Consider the following 21,691-nt stretch of genomic DNA (forward strand, 5'->3'; position numbering starts at 1 on the left):
GTGGTATCATGTCCCTTCCCCTTTCCATCTGGCCACTGGCAGGCTAGCATCATGCTGCAAGTCTTAGTTTAAATGCCAGCTTCTTCTATTAAGCTTTCATTGTCACATTCAGATAAAACTCATTCCTCCCTCATCGCTGTCTTCCTGAACGTTTTACAAACCTTTATTAGGAGACTTATTCTAATACTACGGAGTTGGTTATTTATGAATTTGCTTCTCCTGCTGGCTTTTGTGTTCCCTGAAGACCCCACTTCTGGCCTCACACAGACTCTAACCAGTGGGCACTCAACAAATATTTGCTGAAGGTATGGATTATGGAATGTACATATACTCTTTTAAAGTCTGAATGTCTCGATATAATTTTATGCTAAAAGTAGATATATTTTACTTGTCTTCGTGACAATCTCTAAAAAATAAGAGACTTTGTACATATATGTTTTACTAAAAAGTTCAACATGTTAGTGACAGGAATCTTGAGAGAAAGAAATTAAACCACCTTGGAATCTGCAATAGAGAAGCCAGATAATGTCTGCGGAGAAATATATATGTACATATGTTCCAGACTTCAAGAAAAAATAATTCAAAAAGTTCAGAGAAAAACCTTTATTCCTTTCCTAGATGATTCATCATGAAGGATGGAAAAGTGTGAAGATAAAATTTAATTTTACTATCACAAGATACAGAGATGAAGTGGGGAGGATCTAAGAGTTCTGGATGACTGCATTCATTAAGCAAAAATTTACTGAACTGTCTAATGAGTTCAGATTTTCAAAGAACATGTGTTTGGCAAAGTATTGGATGAAATCCTCATCACACTATTACAGATTTGAGACTAGCTGGTAGTAATTTAGATTATTTAAACATGAATCAACTGATCAGTGTTAAGTTTAAAGAACATCTCTAGTAAAGGGCCACAGAGTTCAGTAACTTTCCTGTCTCAGGCAACATTTTTATTGTTGGTTAAGGTGAAAATGTAGATGGCATGGTTATCATGCCTGATTGTAACATAAATCTGGGTTATAACCCAAAGAGGGTAGAGGCTCTATCTATAGCTCTTTTATAGACTAGAAAGCTGGATCACAAACAACAAGATGAAACACAGATAATTTTAGTCTTCGTTTGCATTTTAAAAAAACAATTACATAAGCTCAAGTTGGAGGAAAATTAACGTGATAGCTTTTGGGGAAAAGGATCTAAAGTTATAGTGTTCCAATGTGGGAATTAATTATCTTAATGATTTTTTTTTTTTTTTTGTTAGTCAGCATTAACTAATCTTTGGTATTGTAGTCAGTTCTGGGAATTACATTTTAAGAAGACACTGATAAAATTAGAGAGACTATAGGATGGCAAACAGGTTGATGTAGGAGCTGAGAATTATTTTGTATGAGAAATCACTAAGGGAATCTGGAATATTTAACCCAGAAGAATAGAGTTAAAGTGAAATGCCAAACACTTTCCAAGGTCTGAGGACTTGGGGCCACGTGAAGAGGTAGATGACTTACTCTGGGTTTTGTTCGTTTGTTTGTTTTTTAGGTTTATTCTGTTTTGTTCTATGGAGCAGAATTAGAAAGTACTCTTGAAAGTCATACAGAGGTTCAAAATAGGGGAAAACCTAATGATGAGAACTATTCGTGAGTGGACCAAGTCTCATGAAAGAATTCATTTCTGAACATGTTCAAGTAAAGCTGCAGATTGAGTATGGTGTAGTAGGTGTTTCTGAATTAAGTAGGAACCTGAACTTGAAATCTTTAAAATATTTATGCCAGATTTCAGATGTTTAGAATCTATGCCTAAGTAGCATGGACTTTTGCATCAGGAGGTAAATTAGAGTGATGATAATACGGTTCAAAACAGGAATCTATTTCTACAATTTCATTCTACTATAAAATATCTTATGTTTTGGTAATTCAACCTCATCCATATATTATCATATCACCTCTAATTTCCATATTCCGAGAAATAAACAAGGTCATTTTCTTTTGGTCGTTAGAAGAGATGGACTTCTAAGGGAAATCCCACTTCCATCAAAGGACTGTAATGAATTTGAGGAGACAATATACATTGTGTACAGTACTGAAAATGCACAGAAAAAAATTGTCCAGATAGATAAAATAGGAAAATAGAAAATTCACATTTCTAAATTATTTTAAAAGAGGCAGTATATATGCATCATCACTAGGGCGTTGTGGTGTAGAAGCAAAAACATGGGAATTAAAAATCAAGTCTGAGTTCTGATATTTTTGAGCCATGTGCCCTTGCGTAAATTGTTTAACTTACCTGAACTCCAGTTCCTCACCTGTAAAATGGAGATACTAATAGGCATCTTATAGAATTGTTATGAGACTTAAAACTAAGGCACATGATACTAATATAAATTACTTGTTAACAATGCAACACTATACAAGGTAGGCAGTATTTTTTCCTCTGATGTGTCAGGCTCAGTCACTTCTTGTTACGTACTGTAAAAGATTGCTCTCCTAGGACCCACTAATTTGTATTACCATTATTATGTCTAGATGAGAGTTTCTCTCTCAAGTAGACATTGAGCTTTCCTTGAAAACCCAAAACATCTCCTATCTGATCTTGTAACCTGAAGTCCAAGAAAAATACTGGCTAAATAGTTGTTGAATGAGTAAATGGATACATGCATAGAGGAATTGTGCACTTTTTGCAATCCAAAATTAATGGTTACAAATAAATTTCTATGTATGCTCAAACTATGCTAATAGGAAATTTGTCACTGAGAGAGGAAAATTTCACAGTTTCTTTTTCTTTTTGGTCATATTAACTTACGGTAAAAACATACATTTGATAAAACTGAATAAGAGAAAAATTGGACTGGGTCAAATTTTGTGTGGGGGTTTGTTGGTAAAACTGGAACATAATCATATTTCTTATCATTGTTTTTCGATAGGAGTATTAACTGTATTTAGTTCACTTTTTTTTAAGAAGTTCAAAGACTTTATAATAAGTTATCTCACTACATTTGACAGTATCTCTTTGAAGTTATTATTTGTCACAATTTATCATCCCCACTTCTCAGATGATATTGTAAACAGACATGAATTGCTTTATCTAAGGTCACAAAACTAGTCTCTGGATAAACTAAAAACAGATCCTTTTTTCACAGAATATTCATCTTTCTTTCCCCAGTGTTCCTTCCCTCTTTTGGAAAACTCTGCATTTCAAAGATAAAATTCAGCACAGCATGGACCCAGCCAATGTTCACTGAGCAGTGTACAGGTCCATTAAGAACTGTCACCAATTCTGATGAGTACAAGCAGAGTAGTACATAACATATTAATTAATGTAAGGATAGTTTTCTAGGTTAAGTGAAAAAAATAATTCTAATAATACTACAATCGAAAAGAAGTTGGTTTCTGGGTTCTGACAATAAACCAAGGCTCTTTTTATGTGGACGCTGCAGCCAATGTTGTCTCAGACCTCCAGCCATTCCCACTACAGCTGGTGAGAACCACATGCACACACTAGTGGACATGCACTAGTTCTATATTTATGGATGTTTATTTAAATTTCACACAATGAGAAGCATTTTGGTTGGTAGCAAATACGGGTCTGTTTACAGCCAGAATAAAAAAGGTAGGTCTCTGATTTACACAAAGGCAATGTAAATAACAAGTTCTAAAAACAGAGGACAAGTCCTGTATCATTTCCTACAGGGTAGGGAAATTAGTTTGACTACTGTGTAATGGAAAGGACATTTAATAATGAGCCTCCACACCACACGCATGCCTCTGTCCACCCTTTTAATGCTAGCTCTATTCATAAAGTCACCTCAGAAGAACCTTCCTGCCATATTAACTGTGGGAGTCCTTGCACCTTACAGGAAAGGGTCCTGAATAAATGAAAGCAAAAGACCTCTGGAAACAGCAAACACTCACATCTATGCAAATAACTGAGGCTTAACTCTAAATGACTTCAGATGCATTACTAAAGGAAGCAGCAGTAATTTTACCCATGAGTCCCCAATACTTCTTTCTACCAATTAGAATACTTTTGCCCAATTTTAATTCAACTGCTCAATGAGTCTCCTCAATGAGTGGTGACCTGTTTACTCATTTCTTAAACTCATAAACTAATATTAGTTTCTGTGTTTTAGAATCTACTTGGGATTATTAATATACTCGCCTAATTTTACTTTTCAAGTTTTGAGGTTTTATTATTATTATTATTATCTAAGTAGAGTCATGATTAATATAACCCTCATCCTATAAAAATATTTTAGATCCACTCTTCCTCACCCCAGTCTCGATAATCTGTTTCCTCCCAGTTAAGGAAACGGAGTGACTAATGAGTGACAAGATGGACAGCTCACAGACACAATGCACTCTCTAATCCAGAGCCACTAGGTCTTCCTATGTGTTTAAAGGGTTAGGGATGGAGTCAAGAGTCTGCAACGCCAATCTCTAATTGAAAAAAAGGGAAATGCCCTCTTAAATGCTCCTTTTCTTCCTCTGGCTTGTTCTTGACAGTAAGTAATGGTACAACTGTTCTAAAGTATTCCTCTTCAATTTTATTTTGTTTAATTCAGTCTGTCATTAGAAAGGCTTGCGAGCTTTCGGCTTGATGATTACTCTCGGTGGGAGGAAGTAATGCCACTGCAGACTTGTGTTCTAGACAAGCGCTCCTTTATACAATGATGGGGCCTGCCATCGTAAATGAAAGGCTCTTTAAAGAGCAGTGAGGGACTCTTTTAAGCAGACTGCTACCATGTGCTTGTAACCCTCCAGCATAACTTGTGAGGATGAGACAGCAGTGTGTTCTGCTGCAAAGAGGACTATTGTCCTTGTTAGCCTCAAGCAAATTGAGCCCTGTTTTGCTGCAATGCAGTGAGATTTCCAAAGGGGTTTCAAGCAGTGGCTCCTAAAATTCTGAACACGATGAAAAGATTAAAATAGGGGCTCAGAGTGTGGAATTTAGAACTCTACCAACCCCTCACCCTAAGTCAACACCCCAAACCCCAAAATAAAACCTAAAATCTTGAGCACCGTATGTTATTTGAAAAAAGTAATAAATGATAGGTTAGATTACAATGAAATAATTGAAGGCATATTAATAAACTTGAGTGTTTATTACCAAACTCACAGAATCTGGGTTTTAAAACTTGTGATAGCAGATTTCTAATATATTTATCTACTTAAAAAGCAAAGGAAGAAAGGTGATCTACAATTATTAAACTTATCAAAATTTAAAAGACTTTATCGTGGTCCATTTTTAAGCCTAAGAATGTTTTGGATTTTAAAAAGAGAAGACTATAACATGATACGTTTTTAATTTTTTATATATGCTGTTCATGTCTGCTTGGTTTGTTAAAGGGCTCATTTACATTCTAAATCCAATCTGTAGACACAGTCATAAAATAAATACCTCTGTTCCTCTATACCTCATATATATAAAATACATAATTTAAATCTGAGAAGAATAAAATAAACCAGATTAATTTTGGGGGGGCAAAAACATGTTTACTAGTTTAACAAAGCCAAAATGTACCTAAGGTAAAGGTCAAAGACTACTTCATTCCCTGCTGAGCAAATGCTCAGGAAGCACATTTGTCTACGTTTCCTGTCATAACAGGAAGAGTGTAACTTCTTCCTTTCCACAATGGCTTCAGGTTTACCTCCTAACTCCAATATTTTCTCCCTGAGGGCCCTCCAAATCAATCCTTGCAAGACAGAAGGCAGGAGGCTGTCTCTGTTGTAGTTTCCAAACAGTTACATTTGGTGAAATGTTATTTAAATGGTAGTGATTTCTTAAGTTAAACTGTTCCAACTTAAAATTAAAAGTCAAACATTTACAGTATTTCTATTAATGGTCTAACATATTAAAGAAATGCAAATACATATTTCATATTATGGAATTTCATTTAGTTCAATTTAATCATGTAAGTTTTTAAAACCAAAGCCATTATTCAGGAGGGCAGGGTATTCCAAATTGTCTTCAATAAGAGTATGATGGCATATAAACTTTTAAAATACTTTCACCATAATTTTTGAAAGCGCTCATTTTAAACAAATAAATTACAATGTTAAAGTAAGTTTAGACTGCAAAGGACATGGTTTTTGAAACAATTAGCAACATGTTCTTTAATCTACAGTTTGGAAGAAATCTTTTGGTTTATGTGGTCTATATATAATGTTAATATTTTTAGTGTCGATTTCTCAGTAATACAATGTCACACAGAGTTTGGCATTTGCAAAGCAAAAGGTGAATTGCAGCAAACAAGATGTGTGCATGCGTTCACAGAAATGGAAGGTGCCACTCGAAGTCAACTTAGCACACAACATGATTGAAATACAATAAACACAAACACTGGAATTTTTCTAAACTACAGCTTTAAATGGAAATTATACGAGATACGCAAATTAGACTGAAACATCAAAAAGTCTTAAAGCCCTCCAGTTTGCATGGAGCTTATTTCTTAAATCCAGTGAGAGAATTCTAGAGGAGGCAGTTATCCTTTTCCTTGTGAAAACTTTGACCTTCCTTGGATTTTCTACAAAGGAAAGCTGAGTGAATTTGATAGCAATTGAGACACCACCTTTCTGGCAATAAAGGAACAGACTCATACTAGCTGACATAAACATAAAATGTTCCACACCCATAAGATGTATATTAAGTGTGTGATGGACTTCACTATGATTCAACTATATAGTGGGGAGACCATTTGTGAATTATTTTCAAATAGCTTGGAATAGAATAGAAATGAATGGTCTGATGTCATAGCTGTTAAACATACACCTGAGCATTCTGGCTACTGTTTCCCTTGATTTTGAAATTCACAAAAGTACACTCTTTCCTTTCTGGTTTTCTTTTTCAGCCTTTTCAACCACCAGCAATTCTAACTTTCTGAACAAAACTTTCCCCTTGGTGACTTTAAGGTTAATGAATGAATGGTTTAGCTTATATGCATGGAGACCCTTTAAGTGGGCATCCACAGGATGCATCAATATACCCTATAATTCAACTCTGAGATGTATTACTATGTCCTAAAACATTACTATGATACACATTAATTTCATTTATATGAGTTTAATAAAAATTTTAATACAAGTTTAGGGGAGGCAGTCAGCTGTTAAGAAATGATACTGAGGGAAAAGGCATAAGAATCTTTATTATGAGCTATTCGCAGGTTTATTTTGGATTTAGAGTGAAAAATCAATATTTTTGCACTGATTGAATTTTTTATTCATTTACTTTGAAACAAGGTTCCAGATATTCACTGACTGACATGGGTAATTCTTCTATAGTATTTAAATTATAATTTCCTCTCAAATAATATATACTTGTTTGCTGTGCATACAAGCAACTGACAAGGCTGGAAGTTCTGTTTGTAAAGATGACACAAGAAAAGAGTGTGACTGGATTACTCTGTTCTTTAACTCGTGGTTCAGAATTCATCGCAAAGTTATTTTCTTAAAGCAATTCATTTGTATTTCTAAATTATCCAGTTCCTCACATTTAAAGAGTGAATCTACTTCAATTTAACAAATTTTATATTAGGTTAGTAGGTTGTACCTCTGAAGTTTAGAGTTGTAATTAGCCTTTTTATTTACTGATATTTTGATATCACCTTGAAGGAATATTATAGTAAAAATTCCACTGAAATTTTAGCTAAAATTCTAAGAACCTGAAATAGTAAAAAGCAGGAAAAAGTAAGGAGTAAAATTTGTTTCTTTGTAAAAGAGGAAATCAATATATCTCAAGAGAAAAAGTTAAAAAATTTAACAGCTATGTACTCTGAATTCTTTTTAGTCTTAAGGGGATTCTGCTGTTCTATTAAGAGGAGAATGTTGCTAATTGTCTTTAATTTGTGCTCTAGTTATTGCACTGATAATTACATGAAATTTTGTTTGCTGGCAAAAACTATTCGTATGCCAGATCTGATGGAAGAAAAGAACTTAAGACATTTAAAAATCTTTTATCCTTAAGGTTACTACATTAGATCCTTACTATGTTATTTGACAAACATTTTTCCCTTATAGTTATTAAAATATTTAAATGTCTTTTCATAAGAAGTCACACAAATAAATTTGGGTTTACCTCTCCTATCCTTTCAAAGTTGGAAAACTGAAAAATTTAAATACAAGCATACAAATAAACAGGTTAAGATTAAGCATGCCTAATTTTTATGTCTTTCTTCTTGATACAACAGATATAAGAGATTTCTAGGTACATTGTTTGTAAAAAGAGTCAGACAAAGACAAAAATCATTTAAAAATCTGGCTGTTTCAGGAACATAGCAAAAACTGGTACCATATGAAGGAAGGTGAGATTAGTGCCTAACTGATGAAGGTACCTAATGGATAAAAACAAAAACTGCAGATGGAGAGGTTGAAATTGTAGTATTAGAATAAGCTGGAAGTGATAAAAATGATCAGTAATTTCAAATAATTTGGTTGGTAACATACATTTGAAAATAAATCCCATAAGCATAGAACTTAGGGAAGTACTTTTCCCCATTCCTTTTGCAAGCCCTGCCCTGAAAATGTTCTGTGTGATTTTTCTTTCTGTCCACCAGTCATCCTCTGCCATAAACTGGTTCCTGCTCTGAAATGACTCTCTCACCCCTTGTTAGCTTCGAAAGGCTCCATTGTGCTTCTGCTCTACTCTGTTCCACTTTCCTCCCATCTCCCTGATACCCTTTTAAGGTAAAACCCTCTTGAAATGAAGGTTCAGGTACCATTCTTTAAGTGTGGGACAAAGCACAGGAGTTGTTTTGATGGAAATCATATTAACTATAATAGCTAATGGTTCAAAGAACATGATTTTTAATAGGAATAGCTTAATGGGTAAATTTATTGAGCACTAATTGTATGTTAGTTACTTTATGTTTATCCCCTAATTTAATTATCTCAATGACCTAATAAGGCGGGTGCTATTTTTAATCCTCACTCTACTGATGAGGCTCAAAGAGATTAAGTCACTTGTTGGAGGGTCATACAGCTAGTAGGTGGCAGAACTGAGACCAGAACTAGGTTTGCGTGTCTCTAAAATCATGCTCTTCACTATTATATTATACTGAGTGCAGTATAATATATTTGGAAAAAGCAATGACTTAAAACTATGCTCTTAGCCATTATACAGGGTAGAGTATGATAATTGAGAAAATCATGTTTGGTTTGTTTTTCAACATGAAAGATTTGGGCTCAACTCCTAGCATTAACTGACTTCAAAGCTTTGCATGATCTGGGCCCTGCCTTGCATCTAATCTTTTCTCTCATCTCTAGTCTAAAGTTATACACACTGGGCTCAAGTTCCACAGGCTTTTGTTCAGCTCCTTAGCAAGCTCTTTCCTTTCTTAAGGAGCTTTGCAAATACTGTTCCCTCTGGAAGGTTGTCACCTGACTGACTCATCTTTTACCTCCCATCATTTAGCATTTCCTCAGAGAGGCATTTCTCTGACCCCTAATCTAAATAAAGCATCTCCTGTTATTCTTTCATAGCACTTTGATAGTTTCATTCATAGCACATATAAACAAATGTTTTGTTATATATTTTCATATTTCTTGTCTGATTCATCACACTAAGCCAGGGGTCCACAAACTATGGTCCACAAGACAAATCCAGCCTGCCCCCCTGGCAAGCCCCCTTTTTGTCAGTAAAGTTTTACTCAGCACAGGTACATTCATTCTTTTGCACATTGTTCATAGCTGCTTTCATGACTAGGGCAGAGCCAAGCAGTTGAGACAGAGACTGTATGGGTCACAAGGTCCTTTACAGAAAAAGTTTGCTGCTTTCTGAATTTTAGCTGTTTCCTACTTCCATTATGAAAGATAAAATAGGGCAAAATTCAACAGTTAGGCACTTAAACAGTTAGGCACTCTGTTTTCCAACAGTTTAATTTCTTAATGATATAAAACTTATCACATCAGCTCTGCAATATTTCATTTCACACTTTAAATCAGTATTTCTTATTCTGTAAAAACATACTCTGTTCTCTATATTGCCAAATAAACACCTGCAATGGCAGAGCAGGCTTTTACTACTTCTGAGAAAAGATGACTGTGAACCATTGTATGAGGTTCCACTAAAGAGTCTAGAGTGCGGGAAGCTTCAAAAGAGCAAAGCAGTTGACATTTTTTCTTTTTAACATGTGAACACATGTGAGTTTAAAGGAAACTCAGGTTGGGGGGGGCACACTTCGTATGATGTGCTATTGCAGATTTGCTGGTTTTGATTATTAGAAGTGACCTACCTTTTTAAAACTCTCTCCCAAAATGGCTCTTATGACTACTCTTGTAGTAGATGAGAGGAGCACAGGACAAACACTTACAAGGAAGATGGCTGTTTAAGATTGTCAGTGGCATTTTAAGGTAATCACTGAAATATATATTAAAACATGGAAGTTTTTAATTTTACTAATTCCAACTGGGAGTGTTGAATTAAAGGGCCTACTGTACCTAAAGACTAGAAGAAAAGACTAAATAGATCCTAAGTTCTACAGAATAAAATCAAGGAATTCATCTTCTGGATTAAAAAAAAAAAAGATAAACTAAACTAAATTTAAATGATTTTTCTTCTTCTAAAATTATTATGACTTCTGACAGGGGTGAGACTAATAGCAATTGTAGACATAACTACATTTAAATTAAAAAAAGATGTTCAATTATTAGCTCAATGATATGGTGTTAAAACTCTTATATCCCTGTGTGAGTTTTATGTTCCTTTATAAAGTGTAATGAAAACTCATGAATTCCACTTGCAGATTTTTTTTTCTTTCTTCGTAAGCAAAAGGAAGATACAATTTCAGCAGCCTAGAAATTACCTGGTATTAATAATAAAGTATAGGTGCTAATTCGCATAATTTTTGACTGTGCCCCAAATAGATTCTAGTCCAAATAATGGGTATAACAGTCAATAGTATATGATGTTCAATATTCCAGTTTTAATTTCAATTCCAATCTATAAGCCAATTTAAAAATACTGTGGTTTTATATTGACAGAATTATTGTGTTTCAGCTTGACCCATAGCAATAAACAATGTGTAGAAAAACACTGAAGGAATCCATCATAAATCTTAGCATTATTCACCCTTTAGTTCAATTTTCAGCCAAAAATAGTTCAAGCCATACGTTTCTTAAATATAACAATTTAAGAGATAATAAACTAGAAAATTTAAAAAGTTCCTTTACCTCTTAATGGCGTACTGGCTTTGACAGCATAAATAACAACTTCTACACATTATGATTTACACAATAATCAGTTCTAGTCTCACCTGCAGGTCCAAGAAGATAGAAAGGGATTATAGAGGAGATATTGTCTTTTTTGGGGAAAAATTGTAGTCTGGTGGGGTGTCTTCAGGGCTGTCTTCTTTGTTTTCCCCAGTGTAAATGGGTAATTGGGAAAAGACTCTTCTCTCCCATGGTCAAGGAAAGCCTGTTTTGTAGGTTCCATTACCTTTTGCAATGGTTGGGATCTGGCAGTACTGCAATTTCTCCCAGGAACCGTTTTTTTTTTTTTTTGCTGTTTAACACCAGAATGCATATAAACCACCCAGCTCTCCTTACAACTAGTGGCTAAATCCACTCTCCCCACGTGTGAAGAAAAACATTCAATTCACAGATATTCATGATACACAAGTCTCTGCTGAAGAGAGCATTTGGATGTATATGTCTTTAGAATAGATTAACGGTATCATGCTGATATTGTCACAGGAGTTCTAGAAAAAAATCATAGTATTATGTGTCTCTATGTTTATAAAAATCAGGGTTTAAAGAAAATAGTATGAATTAACTAATACTTGTTAATTCATAAAACATGCTTACATATTTTAAGTTACTAACATTTTATGTGGGTGTTTTCTTGGTTGATGTCAGAACATGTTAAATATTTTAGAAGTATTTCAAAGTTTATGAGAAGAATGAAAGCCATTTTTACTCAGGGTATTTAGCCTATATTATAAACCTTTTAAATGGATGACCAGAAAAGGCCTTGTGCTCATGAACATAAGAATATCTTTATGTGATGATGCGTGCAATATAGCAATGTTATGCTTATTAACGCTTAACTATTAAGCTATTTATGTTACACAAGTACAGCTCCCACTTAAAATTCAGATTGAAGTAAAAAGTGTAAACTATATTTCTAAAGATAAGGTAATTTTTTTTTCTCCTTATATATGAGACCATTAGCACTTAAGCTGGCCATATTTAATTCACTAAAACGTCTCTTAACAGATGTTTATAAGTTGCAAATGTTTTCAAGTCCCTTAACGTATCTGGGGAAAACGTAATCAATAGTCCATGTAAACAATGATACAAAAAAGTTTACCCCACTCACCTGTCTGTTACGTTCATCCATAATCCTCGTAATCTGAATCTTTTTTCTCCCCATAGTCCCCGTTTTTCTTCTCTCTCTCGTTCCTGAAATTATGTATTTTTTCCTTCCTTTTCTTTCTCTTTCCTGCTTCCTCCAAACAAATCTCCTTCTTCAGCACTTGCACTGCTCAGTTCCCAAATTCCTGCATTCGTTCCTGCTGAACAACAAAAAAATTCAATACTACTTTAAGAGCAAGCCAGTTTCATGAGAACTATCATATTCTAATTTAAAAAAAATAAATCTATATGGCAGTAAGCCTATCGAATGAATGTAAATACATATTTATTAAAAGTACATGGTATATCACAGACTGGACCACATCAAGTGGAAACGGTTTGTTTTTATAATTAAACTAATCTCATAAGTAATTTATCAAGTCATTTAGATGATGAAAACTATGCTTTAAAGCCCAACACTTGAAATGTATCTTTTGCAGAGTTTATTAATATTTTTAAATAAAATTAGGTGACTATTTTCACCCTTCTGTTATGAAAAATTACCTAAATCAGAGAGTTAATGAACCTTTATGTACCTGTGTATGCTAAGTAGGGCAGCTAATTCATTGCTAAAGGGAAAACAATCTCGTGTTTTGACAGCAGAGGTGATAACGTCCCTCGTTATGCAAATAGGATGGACTATTATGAAAGTGCTATTTGATATATGTAAATGTCAACTAATTTAAACCTAAATCCTTTAATCTTATTTTTAAAAAGTCACTGTTATGAGAACACTGTAAAAAGAATATGAGAAATTTAATCTTACGTAACAAGCAGCTATCAGCAGTGAGATCTTTTCCTTTTGAAAGCCCTTAAGCTATATCTTGAATATAAGAACCGAAAAAGATAATCATTCATAGAAAAGAAATAGTGCAAAAATCAGAGTACTATTCCATTTATAATTATACTTTTTATAATAAGCCATCAGTCCTCTAACTTTAAATATTTTAAAAAGACATCATATCTCTTTGGGGAGTAAGATACAAAATTACAGAAGCTTGCTACTGGATATCTTTAGGTCATGAATTAAAATTAAAGAAATGATCATCAATAATATAAGATAAACCCAGAGAATCCAGAGTATTAAAAGTATATATTTTACTTTGTTTTAAGTTACATCTGAAAATATTCGAATGTAATGAAAAGTGAATTGCCGTGAAATGTGAAAGTTAACAAAAAAGCATTCCATAATGGCTTCTTCATTTGCAAGCAACAGCTTCAATTATTCTATCCCATCTCCTGTCAAAGAATGCAACTACTTTACACAATTGCTCAGAATTTCCCTGTTTATTTTACTTGGTGTCTGACAACCAACCTGATGAATTCCCAGATGTATTGTGTAACGTTAAGCCAATGTCCTGGCTATTAAATGGATTATTTGGCTCCAATTCGAAGTTATTGGAACAAGAAAGCTTTTACATACTAGATCTGATCATCAGCTCTTTTGATTTCTTTAATTTACTTTCTAAATTCTTTATCACTTTGAGTAATTTTTTTTAAATTTAAGTTTTCCGTGATAACCTAATTGCAGAAGCTATTATGACATAATTAGTTCTGGTGGATTAATCGCTGCTTAAACACTAAGACCAGCTATTCCCTTTTGCCCAATGTCTTTCTATTAAACTGCAGCTCGCTCCTGCTTTTGAGAACATATATATTGAGTAATGTCGTGACCACACGGTGCTCATCAAAAACTATTACTCCAGCGGTAATTTTAAATGTTGGAAGTGGTTCAAAAGTTTTAAAGAGTTATATAAATAACACACATTTGACAAACACACATGAAAAAATTAGCTATGACATTAAAATCACATTAAAATATGAAAAATCCGCAAAGCAATATTGCATCATATATTCACTGTTGCCACTGTCCATCTATTTTTAGAAGTGGTCTTAAGTATCAGTCAACTGGGCAACTTTCCTGTGTTTTCTATAGTCTTACCTTGTAAGTAAGCAGCACGTTAGAATGGTATTTCCCATGCATGTGCAAGACCCCAAAGAGACGAACAGCCTTCCTCTATCACAGAAAAGCCAACCCATGAATCCACAACAAATGCAAATGGGACAATTTCCTTTCTTTCATTTAGCTGAGGCCGGTCGCACTATCGGCTTACAGGACTATGCCTGCCTAAGCGCTTATTCACTTTAAGGTGGAAGGTCAGGGTGAACAGATTAGAGTGTGGTGACAAGGGGGGCAAGATGAGAACTTCTACGGATCCTGATTTCAAAATACAAATACCAAACACATAGAGAAACATCCCTGGAGGAAAGTCTCCTCAGAAAAACAGAGAGTTCCTGACGGACCAAACTGAGAAGAGTTCCTCCACATCACCCCCCCTATATTTCACAACTTTCGAAGGGGACACTTTGTAAAAAGAGCAGAGCAATATATATGTATTTTTTAATTCTCAAAACATGATGGGAAATATTTTGCCTCTCAAAATTTATACATATGTCAAACATATATTTAAAGTATTGATAAAAATGTCACTGAGTATATTTTCCTTTTTGAAATATGCAAGGTAATGTAGAGGGAAGCAAGTTTAAATGTCAATTATTTTCTTTTCTTCTGTAAAAATGAATATTTCTTGAAGTGTTGCCTTTGAACCTTTCTACAATGCAAAATTTGATATAGTAAATATGCATGCAGAATAATACGCAGTGATGATGCGACTGTTTTCATGAAGTAAAATGTGTCATGGAACATGTGACTTAAAACATTTGATTATGGGTCACCACATTTCAAGGCTATCAGTAAAAATTCAAAGAGTTAGGAAGGTCAGCAATAGCTCAGTAGATGTTGCTTAGCATAACTACTTCTCTAACTTGATTTTTATGCAAAATTATATTGTAAGGCTGGTTTCAAGTATTAATTTGTAGGAAACAGAGAGGCTGAAAAAGAGATTATATAACTTCAATAATCTGTAAAATTGTTTTGTATGCATGTGAAGAAAAGAATATAATAGCTAAACTACACATAGAATTTCAAGTTATGCTGAAAACTTTTATGTACAATCAACCACAAGCTTAAAATAATTTCAGCAGGCTTGTTGCTACTTTTTTCCACATGAAACAAACATTCTTGGAAAATGACAGACTTCCATAGAAACAATCTGATTTCTAAAAAAATAGAAAGAAAAAGAACTGCTCTACCATAGTTACTCTCTATAGAGTTACGGTCTTCTGCATTGTTTTTCTTTTTGCCAACCTAAATACAAGAAAAATAAAATCAGGCTGCTTACTAAAAAGGGGAACTTCATTATGGCAGGCTTCTGTTCACTTTGAGTTTGGCATAAGCAGACAGATGAAGGCAAAGTGGTCTGAGACCCAAGAAGAGAAGAATTTCTTGTGGACAGATGCTAAAGATCCTTTTCCCTCTGGCTCTCTCATTTACAAACAAGTTCCCTTAAGTGATACAAACCTTCCCCCGCTTCCCTCCCTCCTTTTTTCTTGCTCCCTTCTTCCCTCCATCCCTCCCTCCTCCTACAAATCCCTCCCAGTAACACAGAAGAGTCTTGACAGAATGGCAGGAAACACGCACAGACTGGTCAGGGAAGGATATGATGTCAGCAACCACGAACAATAAAAGGTGTAAAGGTGCTTCCTTCCCTAAACTGTTCCAGAAGTGTAAAATGGGAACCAAAACTCTTCACTTCCTTCTCTGAGCAGAACTGTCTGAGTGTGCTGTGCTGCACACCCCACACAGAGAGGCCTTTGAGAGGTTCAGATAAGGGACAATGAGAGAAATCCAGACATGGTGACAAAATTTTTAATTTCTATTTTTAAAACACCTGAGAAACATCCATTTCAGCTCTAGGTTAGTATTTTTGCATGACTGCTTTAAGAAATAAAAATTAGAAAACAAATAAGTTCACTTTGGTGAGGTAGGAGATATATCGCAATAATCATTTATCATGACTCACAAAAATAATTTGACAAAGTTAATACGGCCACATAATTTTAATTTACCCTTCAAGGCAAATGAAGAATTCTAAACAGGCAAAGAGCCAAATGAATACATTATAATTTTGGTAAAAAATAGAATCACAAAAACTGTCAAAAAAATCAATGTTGATAAAATATAGTGTTTATTTCTTTGTCTCCATAGTTGAGAGAGAGAGAGAGAGAGAGAGAGAGAGAGAGGGAAAGAAAGATAAAAATACTGGGTGGAGGAAATAGGTACCTATGTAACTGAAACTCTCAAAGTTCTTTTAAAAAATTCAGACTAAGAACCAAAGTAACTAACATAAACTTTCAGTATACAGTGAAACTATTTATTTTAATCGCAGCATGATTAGATTCTTTCTAACATGGAAATGGCAGTCTACCATAAGGTTTCTGTAGGAAGAAAACCACATATCAAGTGGATCTGAGTCATCTTCAGATTTCAATCATCTTCCCACAACACTTTGATTTAGAAATTAAACATAACCTTCAGTTATGTGTTTTGATCTTAGAGTGAAACTGCCATGCCACATTAAAAGATGTGGGAAGAAATTAATTCTCTCCTGCTAAACTTATCTCTGCAAAGCATGTATTTTGCTATAATAAGCACAATGCAGTCACTTAAATAAAAACAGCCCATGAATAATGATAAAACATTAAAATACGTGATGTCAATTTGCAAAGAAAATTCTGGTTTTCTTTTACTCATATTGGCAAATAACTTTTTCATTGACTCACATTTCCACTAACACTAGCATGTTCATATAATGTTTTATAAATCTCAAGGCCGAAAACTAAGCACACTACATTACAAAAGAAATTATACCGTTAAGTAAATACAAGATGGATACTTAGTAAGGGACAAAAAAAAAAAAAAAAAACAAACTGATCATAAGCCCAGTTACTGCAAGCTTGGTATTACTAATTCAAACAATTAAATGATTCATTATTACTTCAAGTGGAAAACGTTGCTCATCGTGGTGCATCTAGATACATTTAACTTTCTACTTTATGATATGTTTGAAAGACATATGAGATGTCTAATTATATTTCGGTTAAAGAGAACAAGTAGAACTTTTACTTTTTTTCCCTTAAGAGGTATTCTGAACTTCAAAAGATATAATAATAATTATTTTTATTGTTACTCTAGTATGTGATGTCTCAGGAATTGGGGAATATTTCCTTGGTCCTGAAAGTCACTTCATATTTCTCCAAGTTTACCATGTATTATATAGAATGTTACATTACCCTAGCTGTGAATGCAAGCTGAGTTCATTTTAAAAACACATAGCTAAAACTCATTCTCTTAAGAGTAATAAAAGAGTAGCCATTCTTTCCCACTGGATAAATATCATCACACAAAACAGTTATTTTCTCTATCTGTTCTAATTTAGTGTCAATCTGATGACTTCTGAGTCACCTTCAAGTTGCAATAGCATAATATCACACATACAAATAATAAATAACGTTAACTATCTTTCCTGTCACGCTCCTTCCTACCACCTGCCAAATTCCTTCCTACCTCAGGGCCTTTGCATATGCAATTCCCTCTACCTGTGAAGCTCTTCTCCTCTCTGTGTCTCCATAACTTCTTCCCTTCCTTACTGTCTCACCTTCTCAGGAAGACTATGTTCTCCTGACCATATCAAATTCTCCTTAAAGGTCTTCCTTTGTCGCACTTGTCACAATTGAAATTGCATGTCTGTCTGTCTTCCTCAATATTTATGGGCTGGGTCTGTTTTGTCTCACTTTTGTAGTCCCAGTTATCTACCCTAGTGCCAGGCATACAGAGGTAGACTATTAGTAGCATACTATTAGTGGATTAATGAATTAATTTATTAAGATTTTTATCTGTTGAGTATTTTCTTCAGTCACTATTTTTAATGACTACTATTAAGAACATTTTCATGTTTTTGTTCATAGAAAAGCAGACTGATAAGCAGACTGATACCTGATAACCTGACACAATCTTTTTCATATTTATAGAACATCTCATATATGGAATAAGAATAATTTATATTGAGATGTGGAAGCTGAATGGATTTTGAAGTCAAGAAGCTCAGGGTCTGAACTCTAGCTTGGTACTTAGAAGCTGAGTGACTGACTATAAATTGATGATTGAATCCCTTGGAATTGCTGTTTCCTTGCCCTACAAAAAGTTGGGAACATACTTCTTTGCTTGCAGGATCATTACGATTATTAGATGTGGTACGTGAAGTGCTGGGTACATAGTAGTACTAGGAACTTGGCCTACTGCTTGTAAGATTACTTTAGTTTTGAAACATAAATTCAGTCCTATCATACAGGAAGGCTATCAAGTGAACTGTAGTCTTTACGTACACCATAAAGACCTCACTTTGCAAAGCTAATGATGAGCAACTTCTAACAGGTAATGTTTCATTTATCCCTTAACAATAATCATTATATGAAGAAAAATTTACAATGTTATAAAAATTAAGAAATTTCTTTTAAGTATCAGTCATAGAAGAGCTTCAGGCTGCAAAAGTAGAAATAACTAGGGAAATATATCAATTTTCCCAATGACCACGGCTTCTGAAAACTCTACATTAATGCTTCTAGTCCTACTTTAATATCTTTCCCCAAGGACAAAAGGAGATGAAATGTATGTCAGAAATATAATAAGGCTAAAAAGGAACTCGTTTTGAAAACCCCTGCAATTAATTTAATAAGTGTGCTTAACCTCCCATTATCACTGACATAAGTCATTTTATTTACACAGTTCTAGAATTTAGGAGACACATACCTTTAAACAACTGTACTGCATTGTAAACAATTTAATAAACATGAGGGAAACACAGCTTCCCTGTCGCAGTTATCCATGGTATATTTTGTCTTGGACATTTTTTTTCACACTGCAGATTAAACAGCATTCTCCATTCCCCATGCCAAAATAAACTCCAAATGGTCTAAATATGTCAAAAGCCTCATGCTGTTCAACCACACCACAGTTTGTAGTCTTTCCATCATATTAAGTAATTAATTCAGGGTTCTATCATGTCTTTGTTTTCCTAATTTTTCACAACAGTGCAGCCACCACATTTTCTTTAAAGGCCACTTAGTGATGTGGCAGGGCTTACCACGAAGGTAAAATCTGAACTGTCCTTGTCACAAGCAAGAGCTACTATTTAGCATCCCAGAGTGTATTCTCTTCCCCAGCTGTAGCCTCTCAATAAGCACATGCAGCTGGATTTTTTGTTGCTGTTATTGAACAAAGCAACTTAAGCACTGTGCTACACCAATATCAGTGAAACGAAATTGTTAGCCTTCAAAGCATGCTAGGCTTGAAGTGGGAGGTGTTGCTATTATATATTTTCATCTTATTATGACAAAATCTGAGTTCCTAGGCATCTCCCGATCCTGTCAGAATAAAATCTATGTTCATTATTTTCTTAATCTTTAACATATATTTCATTATTAAAATGGAAATACTCTACACATTTTTTTCTCAAAAGCCTGTATGTATTGGACGCCGTTTCCAGCCTTACTGATACATGTGTGTGGGGGCGGGGGGGCATGTGCGTGTGCACAGAGAACATTTTCTTGCAAAACTGCAGCAAATGGAAAAAACACATTTTAGAATTTCATAATGTACAGATAAAACAATAATAATGCATTTTAAGACACTGGATTAGTTCTATTATCACTGGTAAGTAATCACAATATTATTAGACTTGATTTGAATGGTTAAAAGGACATTCGAAGTAAAGATTCTGTTTTATTCTGTATTCAAATATGCTAAATGATTGAAAAGTATGTACTTGAAAATAATTTACCTCTGTTATTATTTACTTTCCCAGTTCATTTAACATTTAAAGACGACCTCAAAATGGAAGAAATACTATTGTCCTTCTGCCAATGTTTTTGTTATACATTAAGGAGGATATGCTTGATAAATCATCTGCTATTTACACAGAATGCCATTTATTTTTGTCTCTTGTTAAACTTCAGAAATGTAGAAAGTTCACGTAAAACTGTCCATGATGAAAGATATAATATTCAAAATGCCACAATAATATCTTAAAATACAGATATTTGATATTGCTATTACATGTGGCTCAACATGAAACCCAGTGATTCATCAATTTTTCTATTGCTCTTCATCTCTTTTACAGCATCCTAATCAACCTAATTAAGGCTTTGTTCATCTGAAACCTCTGATGACAATTTGTTTAACTCTATCCCACTGTGGTCTTCTTATAAGGAGAATTAAATCTGATCTTCTGACAGCAATCATTAAATGATCCCAACTGGCCCCAATTAAGCCACATGGCTCACGGGCTTCCATAGAGTCAAGTGCCAAGTTCTCTGTTTCATTTACACATCATTCTTTATCTTGGTTTATTTTCTTAAAGCCAATTAAGTATGTGTCTTATCAAGTGGAACTAAATTTCCTTGTGTACACTAGCTCAAGACACGGTGCATCAACTGACTTTGCAATCACACTGAAGTATCACACAGGGCTTCTGAAGCCATTCTCTCTAGCTGTAGTGCTATTAATGAAAAAAATCTTTCTATTTACTTACACTGAAATTGACCCACATGTATCTTCTCAAAATAATGTACATGTTGAAACAGTTCTGGCTAATATAAATAATAACTTTTCATCTGACTTATTTACCATGATCTTTTAATAGAGTAGTATCGGTATTTGAGTTTAATATTCTGTTTTCTTTTTAACATTTGAAATTGTCTCTTAAAGAACAGTACCAAAGTAAGACTTCTGAAGTTAACCTCTCTTACCCTTAATTTCTGCTCTAATTTTTTCACATATGCTCAATTGTAAGTTCTGTAATGATGTTCCCAGGCCTTCCTCTGAGCGCAGGTAGCCTCAGGATTTAGAGCTCATTGATTGTGCGCTACTCCAGGGAAATGGCTGATTAAAAACAGCCTCATGAGGAGGAGTGGCTTCTATTCACATCCGGCTCATCTTATTCTAAACTTTAATTCCTGTATGAAAATTTGACCCCCAGCTTTAGCTTTGGAGAACCGCAGTTTGGACAATCCTTTACCTTAGACATCAAGGCAGAAACAGAGCTAAATTAATTCTAAGATGACTACTGTTTGACACAGCTTCTGAAGGCCTTAATCAATTACCCCGACTCCTTTCCCATGAATCTAAACAAATGCACTGTATTTTTATATCTATTCTAATTATAGCTATCACTGATCATCTGTTGGTATCTGATGCAGGCTATCTGTCAGTTCTCAGAGCAGATGGATTAGAATATATCTGTTCATCCTAATCATACATTAAAAACTGACATGTGGATAGAGAACTAGAATGGATGCAATGCATCTTATAGGTCATTAACCTTGATGGAACATGTAATTCTTTCATTACTTGACCAACAGATGTAACTGCAAAGAAAAAAATACAATGGACTTTTAAA

General features: G+C 34.2%; 1 protein-coding gene across 12 annotated transcripts in view; it reads right to left on the minus strand.

The window, feature by feature from the left end:
- MEF2C (myocyte enhancer factor 2C) overlaps positions 1-21,691 on the minus strand; it is a 138,081-nt gene that overhangs the window by 73,758 nt on the left and 42,632 nt on the right. For 6 of the 12 annotated variants that reach the window (XM_039875031.1, XM_039875034.1, XM_039875026.1 and 3 more), the window contains one exon: positions 12,301-12,496. In XM_039875031.1, coding sequence (XP_039730965.1) covers positions 12,301-12,354 — 54 coding nt within the window. In that variant the 5' untranslated portion in view covers positions 12,355-12,496. Of the gene's footprint in view, positions 1-12,300; positions 12,497-14,277; positions 15,308-21,691 lie in introns of those variants that run through there. The other 6 variants (XM_039875035.1, XM_039875027.1, XM_039875033.1 and 3 more) reach the window with 4 other exon arrangements.

The sequence above is a fragment of the Pteropus medius genome, unplaced genomic scaffold (assembly GCF_902729225.1).
Source record: "Pteropus medius unplaced genomic scaffold, Ma_sr-lr_union100, whole genome shotgun sequence".
NCBI classification, from domain to species: domain Eukaryota; kingdom Metazoa; phylum Chordata; class Mammalia; order Chiroptera; family Pteropodidae; genus Pteropus; species Pteropus medius.